General features: G+C 36.6%; 1 protein-coding gene across 1 annotated transcript; it reads left to right on the forward strand.

The window, feature by feature from the left end:
* The first annotated feature begins 17192 nt into the window (after positions 1 to 17192).
* Positions 17193 to 18999, forward strand: LOC100655035 (olfactory receptor 5T9-like). The gene has a single exon (XM_023541863.2). The coding sequence runs from the start codon at positions 17820 to 17822 to the stop codon at positions 18762 to 18764; it is 945 nt and encodes a 314-aa protein (XP_023397631.2). The 5' UTR covers positions 17193 to 17819; the 3' UTR covers positions 18765 to 18999.
* Positions 19000 to 22927: the final 3928 nt, after the last annotated feature.

Below are 22927 nucleotides of genomic sequence, written 5' to 3' on the forward strand. Positions count from 1 at the left end.
GCAGCCTCTCCAACATTTATTATTTTGTGTTTTTTGAATTAATGCCAGTCTAGTTGGTGTCAGATAGAATCTCATCGTAGTTTTAATTTGCATTTCTCTAATGGCTAATGATCGAGAGCATTTTCTCATGTATCTGTTGGCTGCCTGAATATCTTCCTTAGTGAAATGTGTGTTCATATCCTTTGCCCACTTCTTGATTGGGTTGTTTGTCTTTTTGTGGTTGAGTTTTGACAGAGTCATGTAGATTTTAGAGATCAGGCGCTGGTCTGAGATGTCATAGCTGAATATTCTTTCCCAGTCTGTAGGTGGTCTTTTTACAATTTTGGTGAAGTCTTTAGATGAGCATAGGTGTTTGATTTTTAGGAGCTCCCAGTTATCTGGTTTCTCTTCATCATTTTTGGTAATGTTTTGTATTCTGTTTATGCCCTGTATTAGGGCTCCTAGGGTAGATCCTATTTTTTCTTCCATGATTTTTATCGTTTTAGTCTTTATGTTTAGGTCTTTGATCCACTTGGAGTTAGTTTTTGTGCATGGTGTGAGGTATGGGTCCTGTTTCATTCTTTTGCAAATGGATATCCAGATATGCCAGCACCATTTGTTAAAAAGACTATTATTTCCCCAATTGACTGACACTGGTCCTTTGTCAAATATCAGCTGCTCATAAATGGATGGATTTATATCTGGATTCTCAATTCTGTTCCATTGGTCTATGTGCCTGTTGTTGTACCAGTACCAGGCTGTTTTGACTACTGTAGCTATATAATAGGTTCTGAAATCAGGTAGGGTGAGGCCTCCCACTTTCTTCTTCTTTTTCAGTAATGTTTTGCTTATCCGGGGGTTCTTTCCTTTCCATATGAAATTAGTGATTTGTTTCTCTATTCCCTTAAAGTATGACATTGGTATTTGGATTGGAAGTGCGTTGTATGTATAAATGGCTTTTGGTAGAATAGACATTTTTACTATGTTAAGTCTTCCTATCCATGAGCAGGGTATGTTTTTCCATTTAAGTGTGTCCTTTTGAATTTCTTGTAGCAGAGTTTTATAGTTTTCTTTGTATAGGTCTTTTACATCCTTGGTAAGATTTATTCCTAAGTATTTTATCTTCTTGGGGGCTACTGTGAATGGTATTGATTTGGTGATTTCCTCTTCGGTGTTCTTTTTGTTGTTGTAGAGGAATCCAAGCGATTTTTGTATGTTTATTTTATATTGTGAGACTCTTCCAAACTCTTCTATTAGTTTCAGTAGTTTTCTGGAGGATTTCTTAGGGTTTTCCATGTATACGATCATGTCATCTGCAAATAGTGATAGCTTTACTTCCTCCTTACCAATCTGGATACCCTTTATTTCTTTGTCTAGCCTAATTGCCCTGGCTAGGACTTCAAGTACGATGTTGAATAAGAGCGGTGATAAAGGGCATCCTTGTCTGGTTCCCGTTCTCAAGGGAAATGCTTTCAGGTTCTCTCCTTTTAGAGTGATATTGGCCGTTGGCTTTGCATATATGCCCTTTATTATGTTGAGGAATTTTCCTTCAATTCCTATTTTGGTTCGAGTTTTTATCATAAATGGGTGTTGAACTTTGTCAAATGCCTTTTCTGCATCTATTGATAAGATCATGCGGTTTTTATCTTTTGTTTTATTTATGTGATGGATTACATTAATGGTTTTTCTGATATTAAACCAGCCTTGCATACCTGGTATAAATCCCACTTGATCAGGGTAAATTATTTTTTTGATGTGTTGTTGGATTCTATTGGCTAGAATTTTGTTAAGGATTTTTGCATCTATGTTCATGAGGGATATAGGTCTAAAATTTTCTTTTTTTGTAATGTCTTTACCTGGTTTTGGTATCAGGGAGATGGTAGCTTCATAGAATGAGTTGGGTAGTATTCCGTCTTTTTCTATACTTTGAAATACCTTCAGTAGTAATGGTGTTAAGTCTTCTCTGAAGGTTTGGTAGAACTCTGCAGTGAAGCCGTCTGGGCCAGGACTTTTTTTTGTTGGGAGTTTTTTGATTACCGTTTCAATCTCTTTTTTTGTTATGGGTCTATTTAGTTGTTCTACTTCTGAATGTGTTAGTTTAGGTAAGTAGTATTGTTCTAAGAATTTATCCATTTCTTCTAGGTTTTCAAATTTGTTAGAGTACAATTTTATGTAGTAATCTGATATGATTCTTTTGATTTCATTTGGTTCTGTTGTGATGTGGTCCTTCTCGTTTCTTGTTCGGGTTATTAGTTTCCTTTCCTGTTTTTCTTTAGTCAGTCTAGCCAATGGTTTATCAATTTTGTTAATTTTTTCAAAGAACCAGCTTTTGGCTTTGTTAATTCTTTCAATTCTTTTTCTGTTCTCTAATTCATTTAGTTCAGCTCTAATTTTTATTATTTGTTTTCTTCTGGTGCCTGATGGATTCTTTTGTTGCTCACTTTCTGTTTGTTCAAGTTGTAGGGACAGTTCTCTGATTTTGGCTCTTTCTTCTTTTTGTATGTGTGCATTTATCGATATAAATTGGCCTCTGAGCACTGCCTTTGCTGTGTCCCAGAGGTTTTGATAGGAAGTATTTTCATTCTCGTTGCTTTCTAAGAATTTCCTTATTCCCTCCTTAATGTCTTCTATAACCCAGTCTTTTTTCAGGAGGGTATTGTTCATTTTCCAAGTATTTGATTTCTTTTCCCTAGTTTTTCTGTTATTGATTTCTAGCTTCATTGCCTTGTGGTCTAAGAAGATGCTTTGTAATATTTCGATGTTTTGGATTCTGGAAAGATTTGTTTTATGCCCTAATATGTGGTCTATTCTAGAGAATGTTCCATGTGCACTAGAAAAAAAAGTATATTTTGCAGCATTTGGGTGGAGAGTTCTGTATAAGTCAATGAGGTCAATTTGGTTGATTGTTGTAAGTAGGTCTTCCGTGTCTCTATTGAGCTTCTTACTGGATGTCCTGTCCTTCTCCGAAAGTGGTGTGTTGAAGTATCCTACTATATATGTGGAGGTGTCTATCTCACTTTTCAATTCTGTTAAAATTTGATTTATGTATCCTGCAGCCCTGTCATTAGGTGCATAAATATTTAATATGGTTATGTCTTCCTGATCAATTGTCCCTTTTATCATTATATAGTGTCCTTCTTTATCCTTTGTGGTGGATTTAAGTCTAAAGTCTATTTTGTCAGAAATTAATATTGCTACTCCTCTTCTTTTTTGCTTATTGTTTGCTTGATATATTTTTTTCCATCGTTTGAGTTTTAGTTTGTTTGTGTCTCTAAGTCTAAGGTGTGTCTCTTGTAGGCAGCATATAGATGGATCGTGTTTTTTTATCCAGTCCGTGACTCTCTGTCTCTTTATTGGTGCATTTAGTCCATTTACATTCAGCATAATTATAGATAAGTAAGTTTTTAGTGCTGTCATTTTGATGCCTTTTCATGTGTGTTGTTGGCCATTTCATTTTTCCACATGCTTTTTTGTGCTGAGACGTTTTTCTTAGTAGCTTGTGAGATCCTCATTTTCATAATGTTTAACTTTGTGTTTATTGAGTCGTTACGTTTTTCTTGGCTTTTTTCTTGAGTTATGGAATTGATATTCCTTTTTGTGGTTACCTTTTTATTTACCCCTATTTTTCTAAGTAAAAACCTAACTTGTATCCTTCTATTTCGCCTTGTATCACTCTCCATCTGGCAGTTCAATGCCTCCTATATTTAGTCCCTCTTTTTGATTATTTTGATCGTTTATCTATTGATTTCCATGATTTCCTGTTGTGTGTCTTATTTTGTTTATTTATTTATTTTTTAGAATTAGTCTTAATTTGTTTGTTTTTGTGCTTTCCCTGTTTGAGTTGTGTTGATATCAGGACGTTCTGTTTTGTGACCTTGTATTGTGCTGGTACCTGCTGTTATTGGTCATCCGGTCAAACAATCTCCTTTAGCATTTCTTGCAGTCTTGGTTTATAGTTTTTGCAAATTCTCTAAACTTGCGTTTATCTGTAAATATCTTAATTTCTCCTTCATATTTCAGAGAGAGTTTTGCTGGATATATGATCCTTGCTTGGCAGTTTTTCTCGTTCAGTGCTCTGTATATGTCATCCCATTCCCTTCTTGCCTGCATGGTTTCTGCTGAGTAGTCTGAACTTATTCTTATTGATTCTCCCTTGAAGGAAACTTTTCTTTTCTCCCTGGCTGCTTTTAAAATTTTCTGTTTGTCTTTGGTTTTGGCAAGTTTGATGATGATATGTCTTGGTGTTTTTCTTTTTGGATCAATCTTAAATGGGGTTCGATGATCATCTTGGATAGATATCCTTTCGTCTTTCATGATGTCAGGGAAGTTTTCTGTCAGGAGTTCTTCAACTATTTTCTCTGTGTTTTCTGTCCCCCCTCCCTGTTCTGGGACTCCAATCCCTCGCAAGTTATCCTTCTTGATAGAGTCCCACATGATTCTTAGGGTTTCTTCATTTTTTTTAATTCTTTTATCTGATTTTTTTTCAGCTATGTTGGTGTTGTTTCCCTGGTCCTCCAGAAGTCCCAGTCTACATTCTAATTGCTCAAGTCTGCTCCTCTGACTTACTATTGCGTTGTCAAATTCTGTAATTTTATTGTTAATCTTTTGGATTTCTACATGCTGTCTCTCTATGGATTCTTGCAACTTGTTAATTTTTCCACTATGTTCTTGAAGAATCTTTTTGAGTTCTTCAACAGTTTTATCAGTGTTTTCCTTGGCTTTTTCTGCATTTATCCTAATTTCATTTGTGATATCTTTAAGCATTCTGTAAATTAGTTTTTTATATTCTGTATCTGATAATTCCAGGATTGTATCTTCATTTGGGAAAGATTTTGATTCTTTTGTTTGGGGGTTTGGAGAAGCTGTCATGGTCTGTTTCTTTATGTGGTTTGATATGGACTGCTGTCTCCGAGCCATCACTGGGAAACTAGATTTTCCAAGTAGTCAGCTAAAAAAAAATGCAGTCAGATCCCTATCTGAATTCTCTCTCTGGCTCCGGGTATTCGGATGTTAATGGGGTCGCCTGGGGAGGGTGGGGGAGGGATCTGAGAGCTAGGAGTGTAGCACCACAGAATATAGAGCTGAACACCACGTTCACACTCTGCCCCCGTTCGCCAAATCCGGGCTGGACAGGTCCCTGGCTAGGACACTGCTTTCCTTGCTCGGAAACCAGTCACATCCTCCTGGGGACTTCCTCCGGTGCGGGGCACCGCTCGTGGGCACTGGGTGGGAGTTTCCCACACGAACGGGTGGGCCCGCCCCCAGGGTCTATTCAGGCGATTATAATTGGGTCCCACGGTCACGCCCCGCCTGTGCGCGTGCCCAAATCCCAGCGGGATGACTTCCGGGTTGAGACGCTGCTTTCCCCATTCCGGAACCAGTCACTTCCTCCCGGGGACTTCTCCTTCCAGAGCGCAACACCTCTCGCGTGGACTGGGTTGGCGTCACCTGCACGGCCAGGTGGGCCCGCCCCCTGGGTCAATTCAGGGCAATAAAAATGGACTCCGCGCTCACGCCCCGCTCGTGCCCGCGCCCATGTCCCGGCAGGACGGCACCCCGTCTGGGACGCTACTTTCTGCTCTTCGGGACCAATCACTTCCTCCCGGGGACTTCTCCTTCTGGTGTGCCACACCTCTCGCGCAAACTGGGAGGGCGTCACTTGCACGACCAGGTGGTCCCGCCCCCTGGGTCAATTCAGGGTAATAAAAATGGACCCCGCGCTCATGCCCCGCCCGCGCGGAATGGCTCCCCGTCTGGGATGCTGCTTTCCCTGCTTTGAGACCAGACACTTCCGGGGATTTCTCCCTCTGGTGTGCCGCGCCGCATGCGCGGACTGGGTGTGCGTCCTCCCACACGAAAGTGTGGACCTCGCCCTGGGGTCACTTTAGGGAAATATAGTTGACCCCCCCCCCGCTCGCACCCCGTCGGCTTCTCGCCTAACTCCCGGCGGGACGGCACCCCAGCTGGGACGCTGTTCTCCCCCCTCCCAGATCAGTCACTGCCTCCCGGGTGCTTCTCCCTCCGGCTGGGCCCCTACGCCGCCCGTGCCAACCTGCTAGACTTCCTCCTGGGATGAGTTCGGGGGGGAAGGGGTGGGCCCCCTTTCTGTGCCTTCTGCCCCCCTGGGCTCTGCCCCAGATTGAGCTCCGAAGGTCACCTGCCTGGTGCGCTGGCTCCTAGTTCTGAAAACAGTCGCTGTCTGCCCGTATTTGTTCGTTTTCCGTCTCTAAGTCTGTGCTTGTTGTTCAGAGTTCGTAGATTGTTATGTATGTGATCGATTCCCTTGTTTTTCCGAGTCTGTTGCAAGAGGGATCCGCGGTAGCGTCCACCTAGTCCGCCATCTTGGCCCCGGATCACGTTTAGTTTTTAATACAAGTCTGCATTATCTAGGATCACCTAATTCAGTTTAAATATCAAGGCATATATTCTAGTTGGAAATTATTTGTTCAAACTTCTAAAATATTTTGTATGTGATGAAGTTTTTTTCCTCCTACCTGTATAACTGAACTGCTCTCTCAAAGTATGCTATGATTGTGTTTAGATTCTTAAACCTGTCTTTTGAGCTCTTGTTGTAGTCCACAGGGGATGCACCAAGGAGAAAAACTGCAAATTCTCTTTTGGGGCAGAAAAGTAACAACAAAAACAAGTAGATAGGTAGATTATAGATAGATTAGATAGACAGACAGACAGACAGATAGACAGACAGATAGATAGATAGATGGTAGATTAGTAGGTAGGTAGATAGGTAGGTAGGTAGATAGGTTGTTAGATAGATGGATAATTTCCTGCAATAACAAGAGAACAGCTCTGGAAAAAAAAACTAGATAAAAAAGATTAAAAGAATCACTTTGGCCTGTATGAAACTGATCTCTTAGTGGAAAAGATTAAGGTTTAGGATTGGAAAATAAATCTAGTAATAGAGAACATATTCCTAGCTCTGGTGTTAATTAGCTATGTGTCATTGGTTAATAAATTAAATCCCCTTATATACAGCTTGCTCCTTCTGGAAGTATAATCAGCTTAATTCTCCCTCAATCCTGTGATCACGTATATTATTAAATAATGTGAAAGCAAAACATATGTCAGAATTTGTAATAGTTTAATAAAAATAACTCCATTTCTCATCTTAATTATAAGGTCCTAGATTCTAAATTCTTTGAGTTTTGGATGTAAGCACACTGAAAGTTTAATATAAGAGATAAGACATTAGTACACATAATTACACTGTAAACAGGTGGATAAGAAGTTATAAGAATAGAGAATGTTTCATAGAGGTAACTATTAATATTCTATGAGATAGAACATTAGAATATCAGAGGTCTGGCAGAATAAAGATCAAACTTTGATTTGCAGAGGGTCTTTCTTGTTTTTGTAATCTCATATACTAATCTACAGATCAGAAACAATGCTGTGTGGAGTCTAATCATATTAGATTTAGGCATTCTGTAGCGCCCTGGATAGCAGTTTTTGTAGAAGCACTGTGTATAGGAAAAGCAAATCCATATCTAAGGGAAATGTCTAGCCCAATAAGAACAACATTGCCTTTTCCACGACGGAAGCTGTCCGATGTAATAAATTCATCATCAGTTAGCTAGCTGGCTGATCACTCAGGGCAATGACATCATACTGGGTACTCAGTGTTGATCTCTGCTGCATGCAGGTTGTGCACTTAGCAGTAGCCATAGCTGGGTTGTCTTTGGTGAGTGGAAATTCATGTCGCTGAACTCATGTACAACCTCCATCACTTCAAACACGACCACTTTGTCCGTGAACCCACTGGGCAATGGCAGGAGTGGCGGGGCAAAAAGAAAAAAAAAAAAAAAAAAACATCAAACCCATTGCCATTGAGTTGATTCTGACCCATAGCGACCCTATAGGACAGAGTAGAGCTGCCCCATAGAGTTATCACGGAGCACCTGGTGGATTCCAACTGCCGACCTTTTGGTTAGCCACTGTAGCACTTAACTACTACGTCACAAGGATTTCCAAAGAAGCTGAGTTTTAGACACAGAACAGATCATCCTATTAACTTGACTATGAAAATCTTCCTTTGCTAAGATAACTCACTGGTGAGTATTCATATGGGACACAAATTGCTGTTGTTGTTAGGTGCCATTGAGTCAGGTCCGACTCAGAGCGACCCTATGCACAACGGAGCGAAACACTGCCCGGTCCTACACCATCCTTACAATCGTTGTTATGCTTGAACTCATTGTTGCAGCCACGGTGTCAATCAACCTCCTTGAGGGTCTTCCTCTTTTCCGCTGACCCTGTACTTTGCCAAGCATGATGTCCTTCTCCAGGGACTGGTCCCTCCCGACAACTTGTCCAAAGTATATAAGATGCAGTCTCACCATCCTTGTCTCTAAGAAGCATTCTGGCTGTACTTCTCTTAAGATAGATTTGTTCGTTCTTTTGGCAGTCCGTGGTTTATTCAACATTCTTTGCCAACACCACAATTCAAAGGCGTCAACTCCTCTTCAGTCTTCCTTATTCATTGTCCAGCTTTCACATGCATATGATGTGATTGAAAATACCATGGCTTGGGTCAGGCACACCTTAGTCTTCAAGGTGACATCTTTGATCTTCAACACTTTGAAGAGGTCCTTTGTAGCGGATTTGCCCAATGCAATGCGTCTTTTGATTTCTTGACTGCTGCTTCCATGGCTGTTGACTGTGGATCCAAGTAAAATGAAATCCTTGACAACTTCAATCTTTCTCCATTTATCTTGATGTTACTCATTGGTCCAGTTGTGAGGATTTTTGTTTTCTTTATGTTGAGGTGCAGTCCATACTGAAGACTGTGATCTTTGATCTTCATTAGAAAGTGCTTCAAGTTCTCTTCACTTTCAGCAAGCAAGTTTGTGTCATCTAAATAACGCAGGTTGTTAATGAGTCTTCCTCCAATCCTGATGCCCTGTTCTTCTTCATATAGTCCAGCTTCTCAGATTATTTGTCCAGCATACAGATTAAATAGGTATGGTGAAAGAATACAACCCTGACACACACCTTTCTGGGTTTTAAACCAATCTGTATCCCCTTGTTCTGTCCAAACAACTGCCTCTTGATCTATGTAAAGGTTCCTCTTGAGCACAATTAAGTGTTCTGGAATTCCCATTCTTCCCAATGTTATCTATAGTTTGTTATGATCCACACAGTGGAATGTCAATAAAACACAGGTAAACATCCTTCTGGTATTCCCTGCTTGCAGCCAGGATCCATCTGACATCAGCAGTGATATCCCTGGTTCCATGTTCTCTTCTGAAACCGGCCTGAGTTTCAGGCAGTTCTCTGTTGATAAACTGAGGCAGCTGTTTTTGAATGATCTTCAGCAAAATTTTGCTGGTGTGTGATATTAATGATATTGTTCTATAATTTCCACATTCGGTTGGATCACCTTTCTTGGGAATGGGCATAAATGTGCATCTCTTCCAGTCAGTTGGGCAGGAAGCTGTCTTCCATATTTCTTGGCATAGACAATTGAGCACCTCTAGCATTGCATCTGTTTGTTCAAACATCTCAATTGATATTCCATCAATTCCTGGGGCCTCGTTTTTTACCAATGCCTTCACAGCGGCTCGGACTTCGTCCTTCAGTACCATTGGTTCCTGATCATATGCCACCTCTTGAAATGGTTAAATATCGACTACTCCTTTTTGGCATAATGACTCTGTGTTTTCCTTCCATCTTCTTTTGATGCTTCCTGCATCATTTAACATTTTCCCCATGGAATCCTTCACTATTGCAGCTCAAGGCTTGAATTTTTTCTTTAGTTCTTTCAGCTTTAGAAACGTGGAGCGTGTTCTTCCCTTTTGGTTTTCCATCTCCAGTTCTTTGCACATGTCATTATAATATTTTACTTTGTCTTCTCGAGAGGCCCTTTGAAATCTTCTGTTCAGTTTTTTTTTTTTTTTTGCTTCAGCAATTCTTCCTTTTGCTTCAGCTGCTTGACACTCAAGAGCAAGTTTCGGAGTCTCCTCTGACATCCATCTTGGTCTTTTCTTTCTTTCATATCTTTTCAGTGACCTCTTGTTTTCTTCATGGATGATGTCCATGATGTTATTCCACAGCTCCTCTGGTCTTTAGTCACTAGTGTTCAATGTGTCATATCTATTCTTGAGATGGTCTCTAAATTCAGGTGGGATATACTCAAGGTCATATTTTGTCTCTCATGGACTTTCTCTGATGTTCTTCAGTTTCAGCCTGAACTTGCGTATGAGCAATTGATGGTCTGTTCCACAGTCGGCCCCTGGCCTTGTTCTGGCAGATGATATTGAGCTTTTCCATTGTCTCTTTCCACAAATGTAGTGAATTTGATTTCTGTGTGTTCCATATGGCGAGGTCCATGTGTATAATTGCCGTTTATGTTGGTGAAAGAAGGTATTTGCAATGAAGAAGTTGTTGGTCTTGCAAAATTCTATCGTTCGATCTCTGGCATTGTTTCTATCACCAAGGCCATATTTTCGAACTATTGATCCTTCTTCTTTTTTTCCACCCATGGAAGACAGGTTTCTGCTAAGCTTCCAGACTAAGACAGACTAGGAGGAAGGACCCGGCAGTTTACTTCTGAAAAGCATTAGACAGTGAAATCCTTATGAATAGCAGCGGAGCATTGTTTGATATAGTGCTGGAAGATGAGCACCCCAGGTTGGAAGGCACTCAAAAGATTACTAGGGAAGAGCTGCCTCCTCAAAGTAGAGTCAAACTTAGTGACGTGCATGGAGTAAAGCTTTGGGAACCTTCATTTGCTGATGTGGCATGACTCAAAAGCAGAAGAAACAGCTGCAAAACAGACATTAATAATCAGAACCTGGAATGTAGGAGTTATGAATCTAGGAAAATTGGAAATCATCAAAAATGAAATGGAATGCATAAACATTGATATCCCAGGTACTAGTGAGCTGAAATGGACTGGTATTGGCCCTTTTGAATCAGACAATCATATAGTCTACTAATGTGGGAATGACAACTCGAAGAGAAATGGTGTTTCATTCATCGTCAAAAAGAACATTTCAAGATCTATCCTCAAGTACAATGCTGTCAGTGATAGGATAATATCCATACGCCCACAAGGAAGGCCAGTTAATTCAACTATTATTCAAATTTACTCACCAACCGCTAGGGCTAAAGATGAAGAAAAAGATTTTTATCAGCTGCTGCAGTCTGGAATTGATCAAACATGCAATCAAGATGCATTGATAATTACTAGTATTTGGAATGTCAAAGTTGGAAACAAAGTTGGGACACAAATATCTTCACATTTTTTGCCCACTCAGAAAGGCCTTTTCCCATACCTCTTCTCCAGACATTCCTTTCATCAATTTTCCAATTATGTTCCTTCCTAGTACCTGACCAACCAAACCATTGGCCACAATTGCTCCTTTGTCTATTTTTTTTTTGAAGCAAAGTAAACTACCTGGTCCCTATATGTATAGTGGATTTTCTGTATTTATATTAAAAATCGATAGCCTTCACTTTAAAAACTAACTGTTAAATAAATTAATCTTTTCTTCAGAGCTGGTGTTACTTTTACAGAGTAGGTAGTGACAAGAAGACAGCATGAGAGAAGCTTCGGGGTTAATGAGTTCCATAGATCTAGAACAACATGGATTGACACAGTGGCTGCAATATTGGGCTGAAGCATAGTAACAATTGTAAGGATGGCACAGTATTAGGCAGTGTTTTGTTCTATTGTGCATAGGGTCGCTATGAGTCGGAACCGACTCGATGGTACCTTACAACAGCGCAATAGATCTACAAGTCTTGGCTACCAAAGGGATATTTTGCACTTTAGAAAGTGTATATTGCTGTAGCTATCTTTTCTGAGGCTTATGTCTTCTAGAACACCCCCCCTCTCTTCTTTGAAAAGTTCCTTTCCTGTCTTTCCTGCCTATTCAATTTAAATTCTCCTCTCAGTTTTTTTTTTTTTTTTTTCCTTATGGGGAAGCCTTATTCTTTTTGAAGGAATTGTGTGATGCTTACTTCTGAGGTCCTCAATGTCCCAGAGAACCACTTGACTCTCCAGAAATCCTTTTGTGATTCTTTGCTGTGGGTTTGGGTGAGGATGGAGGAGTAGTCCTCTATCTGCAGTTGGAAGCCTGAATGCTTTTCCCATTTTCCCTGGTTGATATTGCTTAGATCTCCACTCTCTACTTTCAGAGTCCCATTATGAAGTTTTCTAATACTAACCAAAAACCAGACCTGTTGCTGTCAAGTCAGTTCCAGTTGGTCCTATTACTACTTTCCTTTCTGATTACCCTGTGGCTGCTGCTGTGGGTGCCTTAATACCTGAAAGTTCTTAAGCCGGGGTTAACGGGGTTCTTTTGTGGTTTAATTTTGTTAAAGTCATCTTTTCTTTTTTTTTTTTTTCTTTCACTTCCCTCTTTGCTGTTTGTATGCAATTTTTTAAGGAAGTGTTCTGGAGGAGATTCTGGGTTTATTAATGAGAAATTTCTTTAATTACCTTCTGCTTGCTAAAAATTTCCATTTAACATTTTATTTATCTATCTAATTATTTATTTATTGCTGTTGTTGATGACTCATTTTATGGCAAAGGATTTTCTCAAATATAATCTCTATTGTCTGTGCATTCTTAAAAGTGAAAGGAATTCTGAGTGTCATGTTGCATCGTTTTATTCAGATTTTGGTTCCTGTGTCCTCTAATCATAGAGGCTCACACTACATCCTCTGAAAAATATATCTGGGTCCCACAATGCCTTACTTTATTCCTTGGCTTGGCTTTGCTTCTCTTCATAATGTTTATAGTCTGTCCTTGTTTATTTGTTGTGTTTTTCTGCCACATAGAAATCTTTCAAAGAGAAGTTCGAATAAACACGTGAATGGTTATACAAGTTAGTTCACTACTCCAGACTTCAGCTTTCACTAGATTTCTTGCTTCCAACGTGGCTGCCCACCGGAATCATCTGGAGAATTGTAGACAATTAAAGACTCCATTGGCCCTTGTTCATCTATCAGTGCTAAATTTCTCTTTTGTCCTGAACATGGGTGCATGTGAGCATGTGTGTGCCTATGCATTTAGTGTGTGCATACTAGTGTTTAGGGTTTGTGTGGGAATGTTTGTGTGTGATAGTATTGGAAGAAATTATTATTTCTTTAACGAGGCATTGCTTTAATTTTATTCTGCTAGCTTTGTATCAGAGTCATTTAGTTCTTTTTCAGTATTTATTTATTTTGTTTCCTCTTTCATTATAGAGTGTTTACTCAAATGTCATAATCTCTGTTGTCTGTGCTATTACTATTTCATCTGAGTAAACCATAGATTAGTTTTTGCTGTTTAGGAATCAAAAAAGTGTTTGATTTATGAAGTATTCCAGATCATTAAATATTTAATGTCTCCTTCTCTATGTAACTATTACATTTTTGCACTTTCTTATCTCTTGAATTGTATGCCTTTTAATAAACTCAAAATCTATACCTTATTTATTTCAAAGGCTTTATAATTCGAACAGTGTGGAAGTATAATGAATATGGATGACCATAAACCCTTGTGCTAGATTCAACAATTTGATATATTACTGTTTTACCAATATAAATACACTTTATATTGTAACAAATCAAGAAATACAGTAAAATATAATAAGGTAAAACAGTAATATGGCAATTGTTGAATCTAGCACAAGGGTTTATGGTCATCCATATTCATTATACTGCTGGTATGAGGACACTGGTTCTCAGAGAAGCTAAGTGCTAAGCCAGTGTCAGAGCTATAAGATTTTGTCTAATATCTTACAATCTATTATCTAATATTAAATTGTAATTTTCCCTATGACATCATTTTAAAGCAGAAGTCAAAGAACTATACTCATTCAACAAATGTCAAGATTTTGTATATTATTCAAACCTGCTTTCTTCTTTATCATTGCGTAAATTATTATGTTGCTGTTTTGAACCAGAAGTTAATTGGGGAGTATTCCCCTCTGGGCATCTCCTATGGGCTTCTTTAACAGCAGGGCAAGTGGATATAAAAGACCTAAATTAAATGTATTGGTAGTGTGCCTAACCCTGCATCTGCTATTCTACAGGTAAGGGAAAATATCAGATCATTTGCAGAATATTTAGGAGAAAGAATTTAAAATATCAAGGTAGAATATGCTGTGATATCTCCAGTATTAAAAAAACTTTAGTTCTTCCCTATTGCATTGGTGATTTTTATAGATCCATCAAAATCTAATATATGCAGATTTCTACCCAATAATTTAAAACCCATATTTCCTAGAAAAGAACAGAGAAAATAGAAACATTAAATATATGCTTGTAGGGGTAAGCAAGAGCCTCCAAAGTGGGTGTATGCTTTAGTTTTCCTGATGAAAGAAGATAGTCTAGTTCAAAGTAAGAACTATGGGAGAAAAGGTCAAAACTGAATATAGTAATAGAAAACAAGAATATTTGAACTATTCAACTGCATGGGGCCTTATATTTGGATATAAAAAATGAGGGGAAGATAATTAAAGTTTATTTTGCTAGTTGTTAAATCTGGAAATCACTTCAGTTTTTCATTTCATAATATTTCTCTGGTATTAATGACTCGAAAAATACCCAAACACTGCAAGAATGGTGTTCTGTTTTATTTATCATGGCGGAAGGGGCAGTTGCAGAATTAAGCGTAAGTGTAATAGGAGGCAGCATAGAAGGATGGAAAGAAAATACACTTTGAGATCACGGAGAGCTGGGATTGAGTCTTGGCTCTGATACTTATTGTTTTGAAGATTGCTGTAAAGATATTATAAAGTAATGTGCAGAAAAGTCCATTCATACAGCAAAAGCTCAATAAATGACACCAACAAATGATAGCTGTTATTACTTCTCTCCTTTGTATTATTAGTGTTTCAGTGTTGGGCCCAATATATCTACAGTTATCTTCTTTTTCTTAAAATGATTCTTACAGACATGACTTTACATTAATTTCTTTAAGATTGATCCTATTAAATTATTTACTAATCATAACACTTTCTGTTTACGACTTTGATGCCTTTCCAGACGTGCTAATATTGACTTAGTCATACTCAGTATAACTTTTGTTTTGACACATAGCAGAAAAGCTTGTGTTGAGAGACATTTAACTCAAGTGCTTAACATTTTTTTTATAGAAAACCAAATTAACCACACTGTAATTGAACAAATGGCAATGCTGTAATGTTCGTGTGATTTTATTGTTATCAGTGGATCACACAACTCACAGAATTCCTTTACCCTCTAAAGAATAAACTTATTTCATACTAATGAAACTTTACTAATAAAAATTATACTGTTTCTGTGAAGTGAAAATGAGGAAGAAAATGACTAAATCCACTTTTATAGCCCTTTTTAATCATAATATGGTTCATTTAGTTTGATCCTGATGAAATAATGCTTGAGCGCATATTGATAATCACAAAACAGGTACATTAAATGTACTTGTCTCTGGGGACACACATTTTTTTAATGCTTTGACTAAAATATTGTTACTCAAATTTGATTTTCAAGAAGAAATACATCTGATAAAAAAAATTCAGTGATATTTATCTGTTTCACTGATGACCAAAACTGGAAATATTTAAAAGAAATTGCTCTGCATATTTAATTACTGTGCCTGGTTCTATGCCTGCATGAATGTGTCTGTTTGTGTTTTATGTGCACACACATCCAAATTGTGCCTGAATGGCTTCTTCATTAAACTTTTTTGCCAATTTAAAGAGGACTAAACTTTAGAGAGAAAATCTAACATCACATACAACTTCTAATCACAGAACTGAACGATGAGCATATATTTTCAGATTCCATACCCTATGCTAATTATCTCGTACCGTTGTAAATTTAGGCACATTGTTGAAATGATGTCAAACGTTGTATTACAAAATCGTCTTTTTCTTTAGACTCCTAATAATATTTTTAATAATATAATGAATTTTTTTCATTCATCATTCATCACAGTTTCCATTTTATTTCCATTGACTCTGTATTTATCTTATTTACATAATCACCTTTGTCTCAATATCTCTTCAGTTAATATCCACGTTCACCTCTCCCCTACCAATGACATTTTTCAAAATAAGAAATATGTTTAGGAATTTCTCAGTTAAGTCAGTAAAACAGATTTTTTTTTAATTAAATGGTGTATTTAAAAGCAGTTTATAGTTCTGTAGTCACTCAAAAGTATAAGGTTAATTCAAGTAGTTCGTATAGGACTTCTAATCTGTTTTGTCTTAAATTATTGTGTCCAATAAAGAGAATTCAATCTAAAATATATTGTCTTCTCTGACAAATCATTTCAGTATGTTTTTCCTCTAACTTTACTCTTTACAAAATTCCTATGGAAATATGTTCGATAAATATTTACAATATTTTTAGGTAATTCTTATTTTACCTTTTCCAGAATATTATAGGTATTTGGATTTTTTCTCCTTTAGTTGCTCTAATCTAAATGTTTCTTTTACTGAGAGATCCATATCAATTCACTAAAACTGGAGCTGAATTGGAACATTAATTTAAGTAATTACAGATTAATATTTGTAGCAGATCAAGTACACATAAAGCTGACTCAAATTTCCTCATCAGTAAATTAGAGTAGTTTAAGATATAGTGTAGGGAGAATATGTTAAAAATAAATATTTTATTAAAACAGTATTATAATACATATCCTTCAAACAGGCGGTAAACTATGAGCTAGTAATTTAAATATTCAATAACAGAGTTGGTAACTCTTTAACTTCTGAGTTGCTTATCTATGGGGCCATCCAGAAAATAGTTAATCTATTCTTTCTACAGTCCATCTCTTTCTTTATTTATAATCTTAAATCTTATATCTACATTCAAAGGAAATTTAATTTCTTTTTTTTACTTACTACTCTAATACTAAGATAAAAGTTACTTAATTCTTATTTCACTGAGTCCACAAGCAATGAAACATAAACAAGTATAAAATCTTGAAAAAAATACCTTGGAAGAAAATACTTTGAAAGTATGAAAGTCATGTTTTTTTTTTTAACATCTTCAATAATTTCTTACAGTTTCACCAGAAATATTTGAGGGAGTAATAAAACATATAGATTGTCAAAAACACCAGTGGCCTAATATATAGCCCAAAAAGGACAATACAATACCATGAACCTAAGCAAGCTCTTTGAAGGAAATGTAAGCTATCATGTAATTTTTGAATTCATTCATGGTGAGTCTTTCCTCAAAAAACAATTTGATAAATTCCATTTAGAAAAATCCAAAAGTTGGTAATGAAACTGGAGAATACTCAGAGAGTAGCTTATTAGATATTATAATACAGGCGGGTGCTACTTCCTAAGACCAACTCCAGTCAGCATATTCTATGTTTTAAATTATTTTAAAGATTAAATTTCATTAATTAATTATCTATTTTAATGTTCATCTGAATCTTGAGAGATAAAATTAATAGCCTTGTTCTGCAGGTTAGAAGATTATAGCAAATAATTTTACACAATTCCTGAAAGAACTAGAACTCTGATGTTCAATTCTAACGCTCTGCCCATTAACATATTATCTCAAGTGTTTGGATGCAAGAAATTTCTTTAAATAAATGACTGGTTTTAATAAATAAACCAATTACCTCAATTATTTTGGTAATGACATGTTATTAACCAATGAGTAAATGTCTTTATCTTCCATTTAATTCTTCAGTGAGTGCTACTGACTATTCATTCACTGTCTTGTCATTGTCTTATGAATTGCTGCTGGGAAATCATGCATTTCTGAAAAATCAATATGAGGACATAGTTAACATTCCTTTTAGTTACAATATTCTGCATCCCTGTCATAGAAATAAAAATTGTGATTTCATGTATATTTTCAAGTTTGTTCCATGAAGTGTCAACATGAAAAATGACACAGAAGTCACCACATTTGTACTGAAGGGCTTCACAGACAATCGTGAACTGCAGATCATCTTATTTTTTCTATTTCTAGCAATCTACCTCTTTACTCTGATTGGAAATTTAGGACTGGTTGTATTGGTCATTGGGGATTCCAGGCTCCACAACCCCATGTACTATTTTCTCAGTGTGTTATCATTCTTGGACACTTGCTATTCATCATCTGTTACCCCAAATATGTTAGTAGATTTTATGTCAAAGAATAAAGCCATTTCATTCCTTGGATGTGCAACACAAATGTTTCTGGATATAACTTTTGGGACCACAGAATGCTTTCTTTTGGCAGCCATGGCTTATGATCGCTACGTAGCCATCTACAACCCACTTCTCTATTCAGTTAACATGTCACCCAGAGTCTATGTGCTGCTCATCATTGCTTCATATGTTTCTGGTATTTCACATGCTACGTTACACACAGTAGCAACTTTTAGCCTCTCCTTCTGTGCATCCAATGAAATTAGACATGTCTTTTGTGATATTCCTCCACTTCTTGCTATCTCCTGTTCTGACACTCACATTAACCAGATTCTACTCTTCTACGCCGTGGGTTCTATGGAGATATTCGCCATCCTGATTGTCCTAATCTCCTATGGTTTAATTTTGTTGGCCATTCTGAAGATGCATTCTGCTGAAGGAAGGCAAAAAGTGTTTTCCACTTGTGGCTCTCACCTAACTGGAGTGTCAGTTTACCATGGAACAATCCTCTTCATGTATATGAGACCAAGTTCCAGCTATGCTTTGGATCATGACATGATAGTGTCTATATTCTACACTATTGTGATTCCCATGGTGAATCCCATTATCTACAGTTTGAGGAACAAAGATGTAAAAGAAGCAATAAAAAAAGTGTTTGGGAGAAATTGGTTTATCAATAAAGTATATTTTTAACACTAAAAATTAAATTAAAAAAAATCAAGAGTCATAGCCTGTGTCTCAATATAAAGATATGAAAAATTGAAAAATTCAATTTTAGTTTATTAGTGTCTTTCCGTTCTTCTTGAATATTTTGAAATAGTCAACCTATAACCTCTGCTATGTTAACACGTACAGAAAAACCATGCCATAAATTTGCTTCTTACTTTGTTCATGCTGGTATATGTATATATGTGCAGGTGTGTATGGGTATATATACATACATATGTATACACATATGTACAATGGTTCTGTTATATATACATGTGCACATATATATGTATACAATCAGTATTTTTTATATTATAAAAAGTACAATCTGTTCTTATACTTTATTTTATATTATATTTCATTTTTATATTATATTTTCATATTATTTATCTCTTGCTTGTATTTTGGGAAATGAAAAAATAATAAAGCAATTATTTAGTACAGTGTAGTTTCAGACATTAGAAAATTTGAGAATTAGTATTAATTATTTTTAAAATATGAATCTGGAGCAGATTAAACAGCACATTTTCCTTTTTCTAATGAATTGTATATATCCAGCAATATCAGTGAACAATGTATAGCTAAATGAATCAACTTGGATAATTCTACAAACATTTATCTGAGTGAAAAAAAATTGCAGAATGAGACACAGTATTATTAAAGACATCATCAAAGTTATAATATATTTTGATAATGAATGAGTGAAAATATAGTTAACTTATACCACAAAGCATGTCAATGAAAAATTGTGGATTAGTGTTACCTCTGGTTAAGAAGACACTGGGTGCATAATGGTAAAAGGCTGGTGGCTTGAATTCACCCAGATGGCCCTCTGAAGATATTCTGAATGACGACAAGCATAGAAAATCACATGGAGGGCATTTCTACTCTCACACACATAGGGGCCACCATTAGTCAGAATTGGCTGGATGGAGACTTGTATTAGATATTACCAAAAAACAAAAGGATAGTTGTGTCCTGCCCTAAAGCAGTGGAAATTTTAGAGAATGAGAAGAAAGTTGTCATGGTTTCTTTGTCAAAGTTAAAACAACATAAACATTGATTGCAACACTGGAAATAAAACTCCGATCTTTGATTTCAGATTTTAGGATGGATATTGCATTCATTCATTCATCCCATCAGTCAGTGAGTTGGTTACCAAATATTTTGTGGACATGTACTCTACCCTTTATACTATTTTAGAAGCTTGTAATAAAAAGGTAAGATATTTGGACATATCTCTTCCTCTTACAAAGGCTATAGGCTAGAAAACGTCATAGAGAGAATAAGAAGAGATTGTTATTGATATTTAATTTCAAGACTTGTACATTATTTGAAAAAGTATTGCAGGCTGATGTGAAAAAATACATTTCCACTCAAATCAGTTGAATAAAAAAGCTAGAAATGATACAAGGTGTGATCTGTAATTTGATAATTATAATAAAAAGATGATATTCAGTCTCTTCACAAGCTTCACATTTTCAATTTGGTGTATATCACCTGTTTTTTACAGTAAACACACCAGGGCTTATTCTTCATTCTACAAGAGAGGATTTGTGTTAAGCTTTATCCTAAGTATTCACATTAAAAATTTTCATTGGGCCAGAATCCTGTGCTTTCCAACTGTACGATTTTCTTAATCCAATTGCCAGGGCACTACCCAGATCATATAAAGGTACATTAAAAGAAAAAATATGAGTGAATCATTCGATGTATTTGTTATTTGGTGTGATCATTTAAGCAAGTCCCTAGGCTATCTCCACATTTTTAATCTTTGAGTGAAATTCCTAGTGGAGACTTGCCCAAGGAGCATTCTATTTGTCTTTCTTTCCCAGGGGAATCAGACTTTTACCTAGGAACCCTAGTTCTCATGTTCAGATTTTGGCTCCTAGAAACAAACATATTTTAGAGAGAAGGTCTGCAGGGACTTCAGACCTTTGTAAAACTCTAGCATGCTTCCTGGAGTAAACTTAGGCTTGGATTTCAGCAGATCTCTCTGCGCAGGTAAGCTAAACCAAATGTTTTACCTATTACCAGGTCTAGTTGTGAGAACTAAGTATCTTGAAAGCTCTAGTAATTCAAATCACACTCAGAACTGAGATGATTCCTTCTCTGTCCTCTTTTCCAAGTGACTCCAATCCTTGCCCACTGATTGCTAAGTGGTAGTGACAGCCATGTAATGCCATAAATAACAGTCAAACATTCCAACTGATAAATGAGACTCAGCATTTTTACAGAAGTTCGAAATAAAGATGTGAAAATTAATGATCAGCTCTGAGTATCTAAAAGAATGAAGATTTAGCATATTGCTTTTGATGTATGATAATTTGCTATTTTTGTAGAAGCAAGTATTTAGCAGATAGCCTTAATCCAGGCAGAGTTACTGCTAAAAAAATATCAGCTGTAATGATTTGTGATACTATCCTGTAGCATGTGGAACAAAAAAATTGAAAGATATTAAACCTCATCCTTTACCAATGAGATTAATGATAACTGGAGAATTTCATATTGTCTCCATGCAGATGTCAATGTTGAAAATCTTCTTGAGCATTTTGAAATCTTAGTCTTATTATACCCTGTTTGGCACATTCTTATATTATTAGTTTGGTGTACAAGAATGGAAGTAATTATGTGCCCTAATTTCTTCCATTGTGAACAAAACCATGGAGATGCAATGATATGGGACAAAAGAAGCATAGATTGATTTTATTCACAATCTAAAGAAGTGAATATAATATTAGATAACACAGCAATGACTTCTTGAAATTAAATATATATATACATATGTATATGTATTCACACACAGATATGTGTGTATGTATATATAAATGTTTAAATCTACACACATCTTTATATCTTACAGAATAGCATGTAGGAATTTTATTTAAATAGTAATGAAATATTGCCCGTTAAAATATATCTTTCATATAAAAGTAGTTCAAATTAAGGAAATTAAAGAAGAAATAAGAAAATGATAGTACTATGAACATAAAAAATATGGCAGAAAATGTAAAGGCATTATCTAAATATTGTAAGTTTGAGGATCCAAGGCCCAGAACAATATAATGAACCCTCATTCCAAGGAGTACATGTTGCCTTAGTATGAATAGAAATGCTTTCTGCTTTAGAACTGGCAGAACTGATGGATGTTTTAGGAGGCACTCTATATCACATAAGTGACACAGTGGTTAAGTTCTCGGCTGCTAACCGAAAGGTCAACAGTTTGAACCCACCAACCACTCTGCAGAAGAAAGATGTAGCAGTCTCCTTCCATAAAGGTCACAGCCTTGGAAACCGTGTGAGACATTTCTACTCTGTCCCATATGGTCTGTGGTTCAAAATTGACTCAACGGCAATGGTTTTGGTTTAATTTCTAGTCTATACCAAACAGGAAAATACTTCAGTGCTCCTGAAATTTAGAAGTCTACATTTCTGAGAAACAGCTACAATAGTACTTAGCCAGAGATTTTTCCCCCTCTTGATTTTCGCTTTGCCCAGGGTGATAAACTGTAGGATGAAAAGATTTCCTGGTGCCAACAGTTAGTCTATTTGTCCTGGTGGCCACAGAGATATCATACTAAGAAGTAATTTTTGTACTTAATGCAACACACCTCCAAATAAAAATTGCTGTAGAGTCAATTCTGACTCGTACAGACCATATAGGACAGAGTAAAGCTGCCCCATAGGTTTCCAAGAAGTGAGTGGAAACCGTGGTGGCTAGTGGTTAACAGCTAAGGCTGCTTACCAAAAGGCTGGCAATTTGAATCCACCAGGCACTCCTTGGAAGCCCTATGGGACAGTTCTACTCTGTCCTTCAGGGTCACTATGAGTCGGAAACGACTCAAGGGCCATGTTTTTTGTTGTTGTTGTTGTTTTTTCATTATGTGAGTAGATCTATAAAATATATGTATTCAAAAATGATTTAAAATCAAGATTATTAGGTAGAAAATTAAAATAACTCTTTTCAGGGATAAATGTTAAATCAGACAAGGTGCAGGGGGAAAAAACAGGAGAAATAGGGGGTTATTGTACAGAAACTTTATTTTTCTGACATGTACTCTTTGAAAAACTCTCCTTGTTCATCAATTGTATTTCAATAGAGTAGGGAATTAACAATAAGGATATATACAAACCCTCTCCCTCCTCAA

The sequence above is a fragment of the Loxodonta africana genome, chromosome 7 (genome assembly GCF_030014295.1).
Source record: "Loxodonta africana isolate mLoxAfr1 chromosome 7, mLoxAfr1.hap2, whole genome shotgun sequence".
Classification (NCBI taxonomy): Eukaryota; Metazoa; Chordata; class Mammalia; order Proboscidea; family Elephantidae; genus Loxodonta; species Loxodonta africana.